Here is a 16681-nt window from a genome sequence, read left to right on the forward strand (position 1 = left end):
TCTTCCCTTATCTTTCTTTCTGTATCTCCCATTCTCTCACCCTCTTCATCTTTGTCACAGCCCACCCTCTGTCTCTCTCTCTCTGACTCGCTGGGTCTCTCTCCCTCACCCTCCCTCTCTCCGCACGCCGTCAGCTACTGTAAGGCTGAATTAGTTCTCTGGAGTGTTCTTCAAAGGTTTGTTAAAGTTCACATTTCCTGACTGACAGGGATCTATAAGAGGGGCCTTCACCTCGCCCCCTCTCCTCCTCTCCCTCTGCCCACTTCTGAAATGCTGTCTGCCATTTACTCTGTTTAGCCATTTAGCCGAGGCTTTGTGGTTGTACCAAAGACCAAACAGAGAGAAAAAGAGTGAGACGCCAAAGGAGTTGTGCAGCAACTCGGAGAGAGAAAAGAAGACAGGCACACAGAGATATTAGGTAGCATAATGTCAGTCTGCACAACTCAAAGTGGAAATCAATCACACACAGTCTCTTCTATTGTTGTTTTAGGCTGCTTCTAAATAAAAAAACCCTCCTGAATGCTACTGTATGAGTCATGCAGTTTATCATGGCTCAGTGATAGGACACTTTGCCTGGTTTCACCACCTTCTTACTGGAGTTGCCTTGCAGTGCTTTTCAGAGCTGCAGAGAGTTATTGGTGTTTGATATTGAAAATTAGTCTCGTGTCTATATAGTGCTGCAGTACTATGTGCTATAGTGCTAAAACCCAAAACTGAATTAGCATTTTTGCGCTTCCGGTCTCTTCGCCCTGAAGTCAGTGGGTTTATTTTGAATGAGTTTTTGGTGAGACGCTTGAAATAAGGTCTGTGGTTAATACAAAAGTACGTCATCCCTATGACATTCTGTACTCCTCATATGTTAAACAAAAACTTTAGTAGCATATGTTGATCTTAATTGCAGTTTGCTCTAAATCATTAATTTGATAAGATCACCATGTTGTGATTACGATAAAAGCAGATAAACTGTTAATTTGAATTACTGCCCAGCTCTACCTCTATATACTGTATACGAATATTGCATATGAAAATACTTCATAATAATGGGTCTGTTTGTGTGTATAGTGCCTCAAAATGTCCTTAGGTTACTGACAGATAATTGTCTCTGTTACAGAAAGGAGGAGCACTCATCAACACAGCTGTGACAAAGGTAAGTTCTTCTGCAGAGCTGAACACGCAGCCAGTGCTTTGTTTAATACTGTATGTACATAACTTGAATTCTCAAGATGACATTTTGCAGGTTCTTTAGAGAAAATTAGCCAGCGTGCTTGAATATTTAAAAAATAACCTAAAGTCTTTTACATTTGGCTACAGAGGGAATTGGAACATTGTTCATGACTAGTCTGTTTGATGAGCAGCACCATGTCATTAGGTGCTGTACTATTGGTGGTCAGGGTGCCCTTTCATGTTATCGTCTCCTGTTAGTGTGCGAGACTCTCTTATCCAGCCTTTTGTCTCTGTGTTTTTGCCACAGAGATCAAAGCATTTCTTGATATTACATGAGACCAGAACAGAATGTTAATGCAACATGTTTTGATTAATAATCTGGAGGGTGTCTGTGTCTCTGTGTGTGTGTGTTGCTGCTTTTCCACCCAGGCCAAGAGTCATGCCAAGAGGGGCATCCGGGACATTAAGGGCAGACTTAAAGCGAGGGTGAGCTGTACATACCTTCACACTGCTCTGTCACACATGCACACACACTCACACTGTACAAGCATGGAAACACACATGTACACAAAACTCTTCAGAGGCGCACAGATAGACCTACGCCCCCTCGCAGAAACAGACAGGAAGGCTGCTTTACATAGAGTGTGTGATTCTAACACAGGGGCCTTTAATGACTGTTGAAGCCTGCTTAGCGTTTGTTCAGGGCTGTACATTTTTAACTAGCGCCCCTCTGGCTATGGCCTGTCATGTCATCCGAGCCCCTGCCTCTCTTTCTCTTTCATTGTCTGCATATTTCATCAGTGAGCCTGTGATTTCCTCAAAGCTAATGTAACGAGGTGTATGTTTCCATAAGCCGGATGAACTTGATAAGGCAATAGCAGTTTGATCTGTCAGTGGGAAACTGAGCAGAGAGGGCGCTGATGATGAACAAGGGCAGCACGCAGTGTTCTGCACTTTGTATGCACACACAAACACACACACACTCAGCAGATGCAAACAGAGGTGCTGAAATCTATTTGATTTTGAAGTCAGATTTTTTTTGTGCCGTCAGAAGACGAATGAATTCAAGGTTCTTAAGATTACACTTAATCTGCAGAGCGTTTACAATGTGTCGCTTCCAGCTGCAAATGTCTATCTATACAGGGCCCCTCAGCACAAACCTATTGAAATTAAACTGATCAGAGGTGGTTTTTAACTTTATTTAATTATTTATTAGCTTGCTAGCTAGAGAAATATTTTAAAAGATGAGCTTGCAATATTTTGTATTTCCAATACTGTCAAATAGTTTCACCAATGTTTTAGTTTCTTTCTACTTTCTGACCACACTCTGGCACAGAGGAATACGCCCTGTCAGGCTATAGATGCACAATACTTACTGGTAGGATCAATTAATCGTTTTATGGAATTTGTTGACAATAAGAAAAATGTACAATATCATTATACTTATCCTTTAACTTTTAAAAATATCAGTGAGAAGCAGCAACAAATTGCTTCAACTCAGAAATATCTTTCACTCTTCTGTAAGAGAGAAATGCCTTTAATGTCTTATGGTCTGGTTAATTCACATAAATGCACATTATTTTCCATTATTCTTAATCATTTACAACACAAATCATGTAAGATTTATATTCTTCATCTCTCTTTCAGGAAGAAGAAGAGGGGCTGATGGTCTGTGCCGGGTCTCCCACCAGCACCAAGAGCCTGTCTCCAAGGAGACTGCAGAAGATGAAACAGGTGTGACATGCGCACGCGCGCACGCACACACACACACACACGCACATCAGTAAATGAGTTAAGTACATATACAATGACTGATCATCCCAGAGCTCACTTTTCCCTGGGCTGACACGGATGCCGTCTTCCGTTTCTGTACTTTCTCTGTCCACTCTCAGCTATTTTTTTCTCCCGCCTGCATTGCCACATCTTTCTCTCTCGTCCTTTTTTATCTCCATTCCTCTCCCCTCTCTCTCTCTCTCTCTCTCTCTCTCGAAACAGTAGTTTGTCAGGGTGCCAGATGTAATGATAAGCATCTTCTTTTTTATCAACACACTCGTGTTGTACTTTCAGTATTTCTCTCCGAACAGCACGGACAGTAGAATCAACTAATCTGCCGGTCAGCACTTCCTCTGAAGAAATTGCTTGTGCATCATAAGTGAATTCCACATTTTTTTTCTTTGTTGTGTGCAGAACTGGCAGACGATGCGCAAGCACATGCATGCTCATCAGTAAATTTTGCAGGAGAGTTAAGAATGATAGAAAATTATGAGACAGTGTAGTGTAAATGAATATGTTCGCTTATACCAGTGTAGGAAGTTGTAGGTTAATACAATTAGACGGGCACACTTAAACTCATGCATACACCCTCAGGGATGCTAGCTATAGCTCTCATTTATACCTTTGTACTCCCAGCTGGAGCATTTAACCACCTCTTACTGCTAAATAAAAAATGCCAAGTGGACTCCCAGTTCTGTCTAAAAACACGCACACAAACAAAAAAACATGCCTGCCTGCATACACTGACATTTTGGTCATAGTCATGTAAGAATGTGATTAGGAGAGGTTGTGCTGCCTCTAATTAGTGTTGTGTTTCCTGTGTGTGAGATGAGGCTGGAAAGTCTTAGCGCAGAGGAAGGTGTGACGGCCGGGGAGAGGAGAGGAACGGCAATTAGAGCTTTTCTAAAGGCCTCCTCAGAAACCCTCCCCCAAGCTAGCACACACACACACACACACACACACAGCAGCAGCTCAACACACACACACACACAGATTTAACAGTGAACATGCAATTGTTGTCTACACACACCCACTGTATTCTCAGTATACTCACACCCCTGTCCCTGCCCCTGAGGCCCATGCAATGCCACAATAACAGGTCCCTGAAGACCACTGGAGGAGGGGCCATGCAGGGCATACGACAGCATGTCCCACAGCGCTGGCTTTGTGTGTGTCTGTGTTTATATATATATATAGTCCATCAGTTTCTTTTTAGCCATACACAGTGCTCCTCCCATTTGTATCTTTTCAGCTGACCTTATACTCTAGCTCGTACTCCAGGTATAACAATATTACCCCAGCCTGTGCAGATTAAACAAACCCTCCTAAGTTTACCGGTCAGTTGACCCAAGATTCTTTCTGCCAGCTGAAACCAAAACAGCAGATTGAGAAGCCAAGAAAGCCTCAGTGTGTAGTAACCCCAAAAACAGTCGCACCTTTTCAGAACATTAGTTTTGAAATTGTAAAGTTTTTCAGGATAGTTTCATTTTTCTGTCTTTATAACACAAATTAAAGCACATTAGTCAGAAATTTGAAGTGAAAGTTAAAAACAAGTAAAAGTAAAAAATAAATTTAAAAAGATCTCCTTACAAAGTAACATTTATGCTTGGTTCAGGAATAATATTTCTAAAGTGATTTGGCTAGTACATAATGAACCAAAGCCTTTTATTAGGTTTCTGATGCATTTTGTTTTTGGAACTTTATACCAACCATTTAATTACTTTCACCAGACTACTTCTAATACTCTACTTTATTTGTATATTTACTGTACATTTCAATTACAGTTGAAAAAATGTATTAAAAACAGCTATGTTGTTGGTCTTTTTTTAACCTCCCTGTCTGTGAAATCTCCCGTCTGCTTTTCTGCCCACAACTGTCTTGACCAGGTGTTTCTTGCACCAGAAATTGATCTCAGTGGGACTAACCTGGTTAAGTAAAGGTTAAGTAAAATGGACAAACAAAAAAAAAAACGCTTATCCTTGTACTGTAGCTCCTCCTTTATGTCCATCTCTGTAGAGAAAACTAAGGTCCTGTGTCTGTCCATGCAATCCATAAATCTGATTTTGTTTGTCATGACAGTCTTTATTTTTAAAATAAGAATAAAATGAGCCTATTTTTCTTAACAGGAAATCACACTGTGATCCCCTCATTTAAAGAAAGTCATGCTAAGGTGAAACAAAAGTGTTTACAAAAAAAAAACCCGTCCAGCTCCCTGTTGACATTTTTTCATTATGTCCTTAGTCAAACCTGCTCCTGGCGTACTCATAGTATTTTCATACTTTTGACCAACCAACAAATGCTTATCCTGGCCTGATAAATTCAGAAACATGTTGGCATCAGAAGCTCCAAAAATGTGATCTGATTAGAAACATTCCAGTCTCATATAAAAGTCTCCCTGATACATTTTCATCATTCATCATTTTTAACAAATCCCTCTAAGTCTGTCCTTGAAATGAGATGAATGATCCCGGAAAAGTTCCTTTAATTAATCATAGCAAAATAAGTAGAAATAATGAAATTCATATTGTATTTGATCAGCCAACATGTGAACCAAAGGGAACGTGCTGCTGACATGTGCTTACATATTTCAGCCATATCTGGCAATGCGGGTGATTTGTAGTGTGTGGTGAGCATGCTGATTAAGAATGTACAGTAGGAGTAATCCCTTTGTTTGACAAAAACACGACTGACTTGGACTGCTGACTTCTTGTCTGATACAACAAACAGCCATTGTTCTGGATCCTGTATGGTCTGGTATGCACGTGCCACATCTGTTTCTCTGCATGTGAGATTTTGTACATTTAGTTTGTTTTATGTACTGAAAGCATCTGCAAAAAGAAAGTATATCTGCACCTCAGCACCCTTTGTACATGTATTTCAGCATATGTGTATGTACATAAACATACATGCATTTAACTGTTGGCTTCAGGTTGGAGGCAACGGAATGACAGCTGTTATGAGAGAAGAGGAGTGTAGAGGGCCGGCCAATGTTAGAGACAATGACAGCCAGCAGGCCTGTGGCTGGGCTCAGCCCCAGGCTCTGGACTCTTCACTTGGTGGGGCAGGAGACATGCCAGAGAGCTAACACAGATGTAAAGCAGAGGTGCAAAGTCACATGGATACATCAGCACATACATGCTGCAGTTTGCTTATGTGTGTGTGTGTCTGGTGGTATTCGCAGTGTGGGGACAGAAACCGGTTTACACACTCACACTGTGGGCACTCGGCCATGCTGGTCCCCACCAAGTAACTGTTGAAGCTTAAGGTTAGGTGTTAGGAAAGTAATGGTTACATATAGTTAAGGTTAGAGAAAGTCTCCAGGAAAGGAGTGACAGTCGATATGTCGACACGAGAAATGGAAACAAACATTTGTGTGTGTGTGTGAGCGAATACCTGTGTGTGCTCCACCGGTGGGAGACAGCTCACGGCCAGTGGACACGTACAGTATATGCACTATACACATGACTCGTGAAGTATTTGTGTAATATTTTATGAAATGCACTTTTGTGTGGCTTTCAGTATGAAGATCTGTCATTTGTCTCTGAGTTCAAATATGCTTATACTAGTATGTAATTTTAATATAATACCACTCAAAGTGAAGCATTCATTGCTTATAGTACAATGCATAGAAACTGTATATTATATTCAGTACATGATTGATAACATGTCAAATCCATGCTTTGTGGGTAAACTGAATAGGAAGTAACTTAATGTAGATTATAGATGATTATAGATTCTATTATTGTTTGTTGTGATTTGTAATAATACAATTTAGAGACAGCTCAAATTAGCTAATAATATCCACTGTAAGATCAGTATTGTGGATAAATCTTTTCAGATGAATAATTAGGATGCATCACAATGAACTTTAAGTACAGTGACTCTGTCAATAATTGTGTGTCGGTGTGGTTATTTGTTTGCATTTGTATTATCTACTTGGCTTAGTTTCTTAATTCAGAGTACAAGCGACTTCTTCGCTGAAACCAAAGTGCCATCTCCTGGCAGCATCAAAGTACTGCGCTGCACCCGTTCGCATCAAGGAAACCTGGTGATTTCACTGGACTTTAGTTTCCTCTAACAGAATGAGCATAATGCACATTTCCCTTCTGTTCTGTTCTGTTCTGTTCTGTTCTATGGCTCCTGCTTTTAGCCAAAAGGATGTGGGCTTTCAGCAACAGCCAGTTGGGCTGATGAGCAGTGGATCTTGCCTCAAACACATTTTTTTGGCCGTACTTCTGCAAAGGCTCTGCCTCTCCCCAAGGTTTGTTTGCATTTTACTGGCATCTCTTTACATACCCTGCCAAGCCGTGCGATCAGTGCCCACTTAGAAATGCTGTATGAAATGTATAACGCAAGACCAGCTATTAAAGTCCGCAAGCGTTTGGCCCCAGCACAGAGAGGCATAGTTGTTCTGCATAACCGCTCATGCAGGGAAGGAAGGATGAGGAGGGCAAAGTTGGTTTCTCCAAATGCAGCAACTTAAATGGATGATGACGACTCTTTTCCCCTAATAACTGCAGAAATGAAATTGAATTTGTTGTATCAAATTTTGAGGTTTTTTTCCCCCTTCCCATACCTTTTCATTCAGAGGCTTGGCGTGTTAAAGGGATGGAGTAAAGGATAACTGAGTCATGTTTACAATTCTACACTCATGTACTCAAAGTTTCTGACTGTAACGACTCACGGTCTGTGTGCTGCTTTTTTGTTTAACTTGAAGGGAGGCCAAACTCTGTGAGTTGTTTAGCCAGATACTCATGGACACAAATCAATGTAATACAATTAGAAAAGGACTAAAATAATAAAGAACTATTTCCCTAAGAGATGCTGAGAAGGCAAATCTTTTTTGATTTAAGAAACATGGAGTTTCTCTTCCTCTTCCAAAAATACTATATCAAGGTAGTTTAACTGAAATACTCTGATCATTTTTTTATTTTCATGGCTCATGTTTCTCTGCTGTACCTCCGCCTTTTGTTCTCTTCATTGCGTACAGTCTGGAGAGGAAGGAAGTGAGAGGCAGGCAGTGACAGAAACAGTGACATCTGTCACTGGCAGCACAGTGATGGAGGGAGAAAATGGGAGACAGGAAGGCATGGAGGGGAGAATCACTTTTTCATTTTCACCTTTCAGCCTCCCATTAGCCAACAGCGAGAAGCTAATGAAGGAGCAGTATGATAATCTGTTGTTCTGCTGTTCCGTTCTTGCCACCGTCCTGTCAGGCCTGGGGAGATATGGGATGGTGGCAGAGCTGTCACAGTTTCAATGTGGGACCTTTTTGCACTGGTTGAGAATGCTTCATTGTAAATGTCTAAACTTGAAGAGTGTCTATATTCCTGTTGTTGTTGTTTTTGTTTTTTTTACATTGACATACAGTACATCTAATTTTAGATCTCAGATTTAACTGCTGCTGCTGGTTTCGACAGCTCTGGTGGAGCAGTGCTGTTATGTTTGAGTAACTGACAAAAGCATGTCTTGTACCTCACCTTACCAGTAAAACGAACGCAGTGTGTTGGTCTTTTTGAAAAAGATAAAAGTATTTAAACCTCCTGTGCCAAATATGGTGCTTCTATCGTAAAATGCTTGGTTGTTCTAAGATGTTTAACCTTAACTGCTGCACTAAAGGGTCACAGTGAAGAGAGGGAATGACAAATTGATGAAGCTGTGAAGTGAGGTACCATCCATTTAAAGCTCCCTATGGAACTTCCTTGTGAATAGATGGCACCAAAGCTGTAACAGAGATCAGAGGGCCAGACTTCATGACTTGTGTCTGGTTGTGTTTGGGTTCACCTTGCTTTAATAAACACCTTAGATGAAGAGAGAGGCCCTGCTTTCCTAATCACAGCCCTGTTGCACAAAAGGTCTAGGTAACTGCATGCACCATGAACATATAGTGCATGTTTGTGTGGTATTTGAGTATGCTGTAAGTAAGCCCACCCTCCTCATGTCTCACGGGTACATCTTCACTCTGCCAGCCTGGCTCCAGATTTACTGCCCTGACACAGGAATCTATTAAATGCTGTTTAGGGATCCCAGGCCTGAGCCCCTCTGAAGCCTCTTTCCTTATAGCTCCAAGCTACTATGGAAGGGAAGCGGCTTGACCAATGAGCAGTGCCACCACATGTGTTTGCGTTTAGCCTGATTGCTGAGAAGCTTAACTGGCTTCTGCACACATCTCATCTGCTGACTTTTATGGAGAAAATGGAGCTTTAACTCTTTGTGGAGGTTTTGTAATAGGGTGTGTATGTCAGAGTGTGACTGTGTGTGTCTTCTGTAGCTGAACACAGGCCCTAAATGAGGCCAGGCCAGCCACACGTTAAATCCCGCCTTTCTGGCTGGTACTGTGTCAAGAACAGTTCAGTTTGGTTCACAGTTCCAGTACTGTCCCTCTTGCCTCCATTCCCATCATTCCTTGGGTTTTTGAGGAATCTTTCCTCACTTCTCTACATTTCCTTCCTTGCTTGTTTTCATTATTCCCTCCCTCTTTCATTCTTTTTGGTCTTGAGTTCAAGGGTTTTTGCATTTTGTTATAAATGTTTCTTCACCTTTGTTTGTGTGGCTTTAACAGTACCGAAACCACAATGCAAGCGACAAACATTGCTGCCATTTCTTCTTAAGCACATCTCATGTGCGCCACGTACGTTTAGGGTTGCAAAGAACCTTTTCCTCAGTGTTGGGATTTGATAATTTGGTGTGAGTTTACAGAGAAACACACAGAGAGAAAAAGACACTTTTAACACTTTATTTGTAAAAAAAAAAAAAAAAAAAAAAGGGTACAGCAGAATAAAGAACCCAGTGTCTCCAAAAAATATTACCAAAAAATAGACAGGAGATGAGGGGCACTGTGTAAGGTCTATAGGCAAAATGCAAAGAGTGTAAATTAGAAAGTGAAAGACAGGCACACACAGTGAGGGAGGAACATGTGCGTTGTAGTGGAAGGCATGTTAATAAGTGGCCTGGGGCAGATTTGGGCTCCCATGGGGAGAGTCCTGCCCTGCTCTGTAAAGCTTCTGTCTCTTCTTTAACCCACCTATTAAACATGGTACACAGGTGGCTTATTAAATCCACTGTGTCAGACAACTAAAGTACAAACTGATCATTCAACACACAGTGACAAATACAGCCGCCTACATTGGTGTTGTAATGCAAATGATGAATGCTTTTACACATATCTCAGTAGCTTGTTTTCACATAGAGTAATGCTGAGTTGGATAAAGTACTGCAGGGGGATCTTAAAGATCTTCATCCCTAGACTCAAGTTTGACAAATTTAGTCACAACCCTTAGGGTCCAGGTTCATTAAAACAAGCTAGTAGTCCTGTCTCATGGGGGCCCACCAGACACAGACCTGCAGCTTTTTTCTACCAAGTCCCAAGTCATGCTTTTATGAAAAGCTGTACCTCAGCAAAACACCGTATTCTGTCTAGACTCCATGTTTAATTGGAGTCTTGTATCTTTAAGCTGAGACTCCCCCTGGGTCCGTTTTCATGTTTTGTTTTTTTTTTTGTTTTTTTTTTTGTCTAACTACATCCACTTGCTTTGCTATTCTCATTAACAGCATAAATTCAGCAAGTCTCCCATGAGCATGGGCCCTCGGGATCTTGGCTTCGGGCTAGATGATGATGAGCTGGACACTGCAAGCAAGTATGTACTCCTCCTCCTTATGACATACTGCCGCACATTATTTTGTCACTGAAACCATTTTCATGTTGTTTAAAGTATGTTCGTCATGTATGTCACGATATGACTACTTTTACTGACTGGCTGATTCATTTCATTAAGAACAAGTTGATAGTCTGGTGAAAAGTGCATTTTCAAGCGGATTCCATCTTTTAACTCATGATAATACTGCCCCCAAGTGGACATATTTAGTAAAAGGTCATAGAAATGTCAGTCTTTTTAAAGGTTCGGGTTATCACTATGTAATTGTTGAGATGTTTTAAAAGATATTGACAAAAAATTTTATATACTTTATACTAAATATTAAGCTTGAAAGGCCCATCATGGAATCATGCTTATCCTGTGAAACATGACAGGGGACGCTGTTTAATTCTGCCTGACTCCATCTGTTCTCTAAACACAGGGTCTCTTCAGAGGACAGCAGGGATGTTCCTTCCTACACCGCAGACAGCGACGATTCTTACTCGCTGGAGTTGGACATTGACTCCTCCCGCTCAGGCCAGATGAACCTGCTGGAGGAAATCCTGGACTCTCTGAACACCACAACAATTGAGCAAGGCAGACTCAGCGCTGCCAAGAGTCTGGACTTTTTCAGGTCCATGGATGATTTGGACTACAAGGCTCCGGTACATAAGAAAGGAGGCCTGCAGCAGATTTTGAGAGAAATGGGTGTTTTCAGTAATAATAAGTAATAAGTAATTCCACTTTACAATATGCACTGCTTTTGTGCACAGCATAGTTTGCAGGGCCAAAACTTTCTCTTTTTTTAACTACAGGTTCTTAAAGGTACTTCAGTCTTTAAAGAATCTTATTAACTTCAAATACAGATGTTTTGTACATCACCCAGAGCTAATGGAAAATGTAGTGTGAATAGTTTCCTTTAAGATTTTGTATTGGTTCTTTACATGTAGAATTTGTAATGGGTTCAACTGAAGAAAAAATGTATGATAAAGTGCATTTTCTCACTATTGTTACAAAGCAGCCACTACAAAACCCTCATAAGCAGCAAAGAACAAAGGGACTATTTAGTGAACTGATAACAGACACTTCATCCATTAGGTAGAATGGGACAAGTTGATATTTCATTTTGGTCATAAGGACTAGGAACTAATGATATATTGACTTAAGTGAGATATGCTGCTCTGCATATGCCAACTTCACTAAAGCAGTGTTGAGATATACAGTACAGGAAATATTGAATTTCCTCCACCCAGGTCTCTTCATTAAACTGGTGTTTCTTCTTTGTCAGACAAAGCCAGCTCCGTCCAGTGAGTCTAAACCTGCAGATGAGAGTGGTCATGGTGGAGCCGAGGATCAAGGAGGTTGGAACATGGGCCAGGACGACAGCGTGGTCCATGGGAAACACCTTCCGCCGTCCCCACGCAGACAGCCCACCAAGAGCAGCCTGAAGGTGGCAAAGAAACCTAACACAACTCTTGCAGTGCCCGTCATCATTGCTACACCCCCAGCCCAGGACTCTGACATCTCCAAGTCCCTGTCACGCCCTCGTCAGCTCAACTCTGACACAGCCCTTCAGCCTCAAGGACGACAACCAGGAGCACGCTTCTCTTACTCGCCTGCACTGTTTCATAAACCCACACCGCCATCTTCCCTCTATCACACCTACAGTTCTCCAGCACCCGTTTCTCACTCAAACCATTCTGCCATACTAGAGGGTAGATCTCGGACCTCTTCAGATCCTCAAGCCAGCGCTGAGCCTTCTCAGACCCAGAACCAGACATCTTCCACCAGCGTCCTGCAGAGGAAGGTTATGTCCAAGGACACAGCAAGGCATTACCAGGAAAAGGGCTTCCAGAGGCATGGCAGCAAGGAGTGCCAGAAGGGTGAGGAGACCCCATTGAGGAACAGACAGTCAACTGTGCAGGTCCCATGGGAGAAAGATGTGTCCAAGGAGGGGCTCCTGGGGCTCAGCCTGTGTATTGGTCAGGGTAAAGGTTCAGGGACATCTGTGGTGCAGGATCAAGGCCTCCTCAAGGAGACTGATCTGTGCTGCCTCAACTCTGTTCTCCACATCAGTCCACAACTGTCACAGGTTCACTGCAACAACAGTCACCACCAGGTCCAGGGCAAAGCCACAGAGAAGTCATAAGGGGCGTCAGAGACTCAGTGTCTGTGAAATACTATGGGTTCTACTGAAATCTTATCATTGCAAATGCAAATACAGTTAGTCACAGTCTCAGAGATCATTTCAAAATTCCGCCATCAGGAGGAGCCGCAAACAAAGCAGGTGTTGTACAGGCAGCCACAGACAGAGCTACAGGCTCTGCTGCAAAAACAGAGATGAATTACTGCTCTGCAGAATTCTCCATCTATCATTCATCTCTGTATTCTATGATTAAATCCTTATTATATGTAGTAGAAGTATTTTATTTCAAACAGAAGTCGGCTCATTTAATTAACAAATTTTTTTTTAAAACAACTTCTTCACTCTAACATTCAGGAAATAAATGTTTTAAACTCACTTTTAGAAAACATTTGATTCAAAGAAGTTAAAATCACTGCAGTGGCAGATTTTTCACATCCAATGCAAGATGAGTACAGTGGTTTTCCTCTAAGTGAATTGGGACAGCACAAACCCAGGTCATACTAGTGACATTCTTTTGTGTTTCTGGTGTGCCGCTGTCCCAGTTGGATATTTTTCACTTGCTTTAAGTAACTACAATTCTTGAAACTCCATTAGAAACAAAAACGAAAGAGGAGACTCTCGCTGTGTGTTTACCGCATCATGTTTCTGTCTATTCATTCATTCTTTCATTTTCTACCATCTAGTCCCTGAACGGGGTCACGGGGGGGGGCCGGAGCCAATCCCGGCTGGCTGTTTCTGTCTATAGTATTTCAAATTCCTGGATGATACCTGTATTTTCATGTGTTGTTTTCCATCTTGTATCATATTCAGAATGCAACACACATCCATGACCCATGACTTATATTTTGGATAAAACAGAGGTGGCCAACTGGTAATAGGGAAACTGCTCACATTCCCCGAAGGCCTTTAGAAAAGGCTCAGCACTTTGTCAGGATTACGAAAGGACCATATCTCCTCAACACATCACTTTGTCAGTCTCTTACTCACAGTGTTCCAAACATTACACACGATCAAATACGATTTGCACTTGTAGCTTCAGAAATAATACTGAGTTATTACTACATGGTACTAAAATAGTTTGAGCAAAAACAACAATGTGAGACAGGATTTTTCAGACACAAAGTCCACTCCTGCCTTTGAAACTGCATATGCACTGTGTAATATAATGTTTTTTGACTTAAACTAGCAATTTTTCATACTCTGGTGTCCTAATCTAATGGTACTATAACAGGTACTTTGTAATCAGAATAATTTGAGATCCTAAATGCAACAGGTGATAGTACCTGATTGATAAGAGTAGTTAATATATAAGACATGCATTTAGGGACCTCCCCTTTTCTCTTGTCCCCGTGTTCCTCGGGACATTTCTGTCACTTGAAAAAGATGCAAATAGAGTCAAAGGTTGAAATGGATTTCAAAAAGCCAGTGTCCATTCTTCATTTCCTTTGCTGTATCCTCTCCCACCTTCGCCACTTTTCTCCATATGTCACTCCTAATTTTCTGCTTTTTTACTATATTCAGCACATCTAACTTTCACTCCCAACTTTAAAAAAACAAAAACAATGGTCAGTTGTTTCACAGCTTGTGAGGTTTGGAGAGGATGTAGGAAAGTCACATGTCAAAGGGATAAGCCTGGTAGTATTCTGCATGTGTGTGCCATTATCAAATCCCGTGAAAAGACATAAACTAGCAAGGCATTATTCTAATTCAGACTTCCCTAACCTGTCTGTGGCGCTCAGCCCCGAGAAAAAAATCCTGCTGATAGTGTAAACTTTTAAAATAGGTCACAAATACTCATTGTAGTTGTAGGCTATAGCTTTTGTAGCAAGGATTACTCATCAGTGGATTACAATTCACTGTTTTGGTGTTTTCATGGGATTTGTTGACATAAAAAAAATGTAGAATTTCACCAGACTTATTACCTAACTCAGTCTTTATTGTTCCATGTGTGTTGATAATCTCTGTCCTTTTGTCACACGCTGTAACCTAACGCGGTGGTTGATGATTGTACTGTAATGCAGCAATATGGTTCTTCTCACAGAACAGCTGCATAGATGTAATGTGTTCAGACAAGTGTCTCTGTAAGTGAAACTCCTGTGGAGAGAAAAGCCACATCCACAAAGTGTGGTTCCCATCATTCTCTGTGTTTCCACAAACCCTGAGAAGAGAAGAAAGCTTTGTTGGCATTATTGCATTTATGGTTTGTTGTTTTGGTGATTTATGCCAGACACCAACGGGTGTGGCAGTTTAATAGCACCTATTTCTCCACAAGTCTTTGGCTGGCTTGTAAAAGCCCAGGAACCAATCCTAGTAATTCTCTAAAGAAAAAAAAACTTCAATCTCTGTATTGACCTTATTCAATGTAAACACTTTTAAAAAACAGTTGACTATGCAAATGTTTAAAATGGTCAAAAATGCCAGTTTTTTAATACACAATTCTACTTGAAAAATAATCACAATCCAAGTCATTTCTAGTGGGAGTAAGCCATGCGTCCCTAAACAAATAAATATCCAAGTCTGTTTAACTGTGTGAGCTGAGGTGTGTCTGGATGTCGATGACAGTGGTGTGCCTTATGGAGGAAGAGTACCACCCAGTATAATCACAGGTACATTAATATGAAAAGGAGGACTATGCAGTGTTTTCAGACCACCTTAAATCACAGTAAGGAACATTTTGGTATTTATATGACAGACATAACTCCCCCTTTGGGACCCGAGATGCTGACCTGAATTCTACTAGCATTGTTTTTGTAGCTGATTTTTTTTTTTTTTTTTTTTTTTTTTTTTTTTTTTTTTTGCAGCCCAGCTGGAGTTACTCAGTGCTTTTGTTTTGTTTTGTTGTGTTGCTTGTTTGTTAAGTGATGGGACTCATTCTGCCTGTTTTTAAAGCTACAGTGTGTAACTTTTTGCAAATATTTTTGTTGTTGAAATATGCCCCAAAACTTGTCTTGATGTGGAGAAGTGCTGTCAAGGCCTCCGGTGACCCAGACTCATTGAACAGCGCTGGCAGCAGTGCAGAGACTTTAGCTTCTGAAAGGTTTTGATCGGGATTGACGTCTCTAACCGTTGATTTGGAGTTTTGTGCTAGCCCTACTTTAAGTTACATACTGTAGCTTTAAGAGAGGATCTTTGAATTTCTCTGGGTTGTTTGCACTTTCTTTGATTGTACAATTAATTGCAATAGTTTGTGCTCTTATTTTTTATTTTTTTGCTCTATTTTTAACACCTTGAACACTCACTGATTTCACTATATTTAAAGCATTTCTCAGAGGAATTTCTCTAGTTGATTTCATATTGATGAAAAATAATTTTCAACTGAATAGACGTGTATTTTTGCTGGCTTGAGTATATTTTACATGGATAATATATAATTGGTGTTGTATGTTGTGGAAAAAAAGCTAATATTTGAATGTTTTAGATTTTATTTTTGGAGAAAACAAATGGAGAGAATGTTAACAAAATCTTATATAGCCATTCATGTTCAGAAGCATGTGACACCTAGGTAAAGTAAGTGGAGACTCATGCTTGCCTGTACATGGTACAGTTCTTAATCTGTCTGCTTTTATGTACCTGTATTGAACATGTCATATGCAATGATTTTGTTTTGTTTTGCAGATGGGAGCTATTCTCTTGGTATCAAATATTACGTCAGTATTTAGCAGTTCCATCAAATCGAGAATGATGGAAATGAAATGGGTCTCGTACGGTACGATACATCCATTCTGCCTTGTGTCGGGTATTGTAGAATCAAATGTCATCTGCCTTGCATTTTATGTATAAGAAAGCATTTGTACTTTTTTTTTTTTTGGTTGCTGGCTGCTGTAGTAAATCTAACCATAGAGGACTGTGAGGAAAAACACAAGAGCTGCTGTTGAGGGTGATTTTGAAAAGCTTGTCCTGTGTCCAGAGATCGGGTCGTCGGGGCCCCTGCCATCGACTGCTGCCCAATCCACTGGGCACTTGC

The 16681-nt window shown here is 40.9% G+C and overlaps 1 protein-coding gene across 2 annotated transcripts in view; it reads left to right on the plus strand.

Annotated features, from left to right (window-relative positions):
* dennd1b (DENN/MADD domain containing 1B) overlaps window positions 1–14457 on the plus strand; it is a 101733-nt gene extending 87276 nt beyond the window's left edge. For both annotated transcript variants that reach the window (XM_020612084.1, XM_020612085.1), the window contains 6 exons: window positions 1112–1147; window positions 1594–1650; window positions 2812–2898; window positions 10489–10574; window positions 11014–11236; window positions 11860–14457. In XM_020612084.1, coding sequence (XP_020467740.1) covers window positions 1112–1147; window positions 1594–1650; window positions 2812–2898; window positions 10489–10574; window positions 11014–11236; window positions 11860–12720 — 1350 coding nt within the window. In that variant the 3' untranslated portion in view covers window positions 12721–14457. The remainder of the gene's footprint in view (window positions 1–1111; window positions 1148–1593; window positions 1651–2811; window positions 2899–10488; window positions 10575–11013; window positions 11237–11859) is intronic.
* Window positions 14458–16681: the final 2224 nt, after the last annotated feature.

Source organism: Monopterus albus, unplaced genomic scaffold (assembly GCF_001952655.1).
Source record: "Monopterus albus unplaced genomic scaffold, M_albus_1.0 scaffold120.1, whole genome shotgun sequence".
In the NCBI taxonomy this organism is placed as follows: Eukaryota; Metazoa; Chordata; class Actinopteri; order Synbranchiformes; family Synbranchidae; genus Monopterus; species Monopterus albus.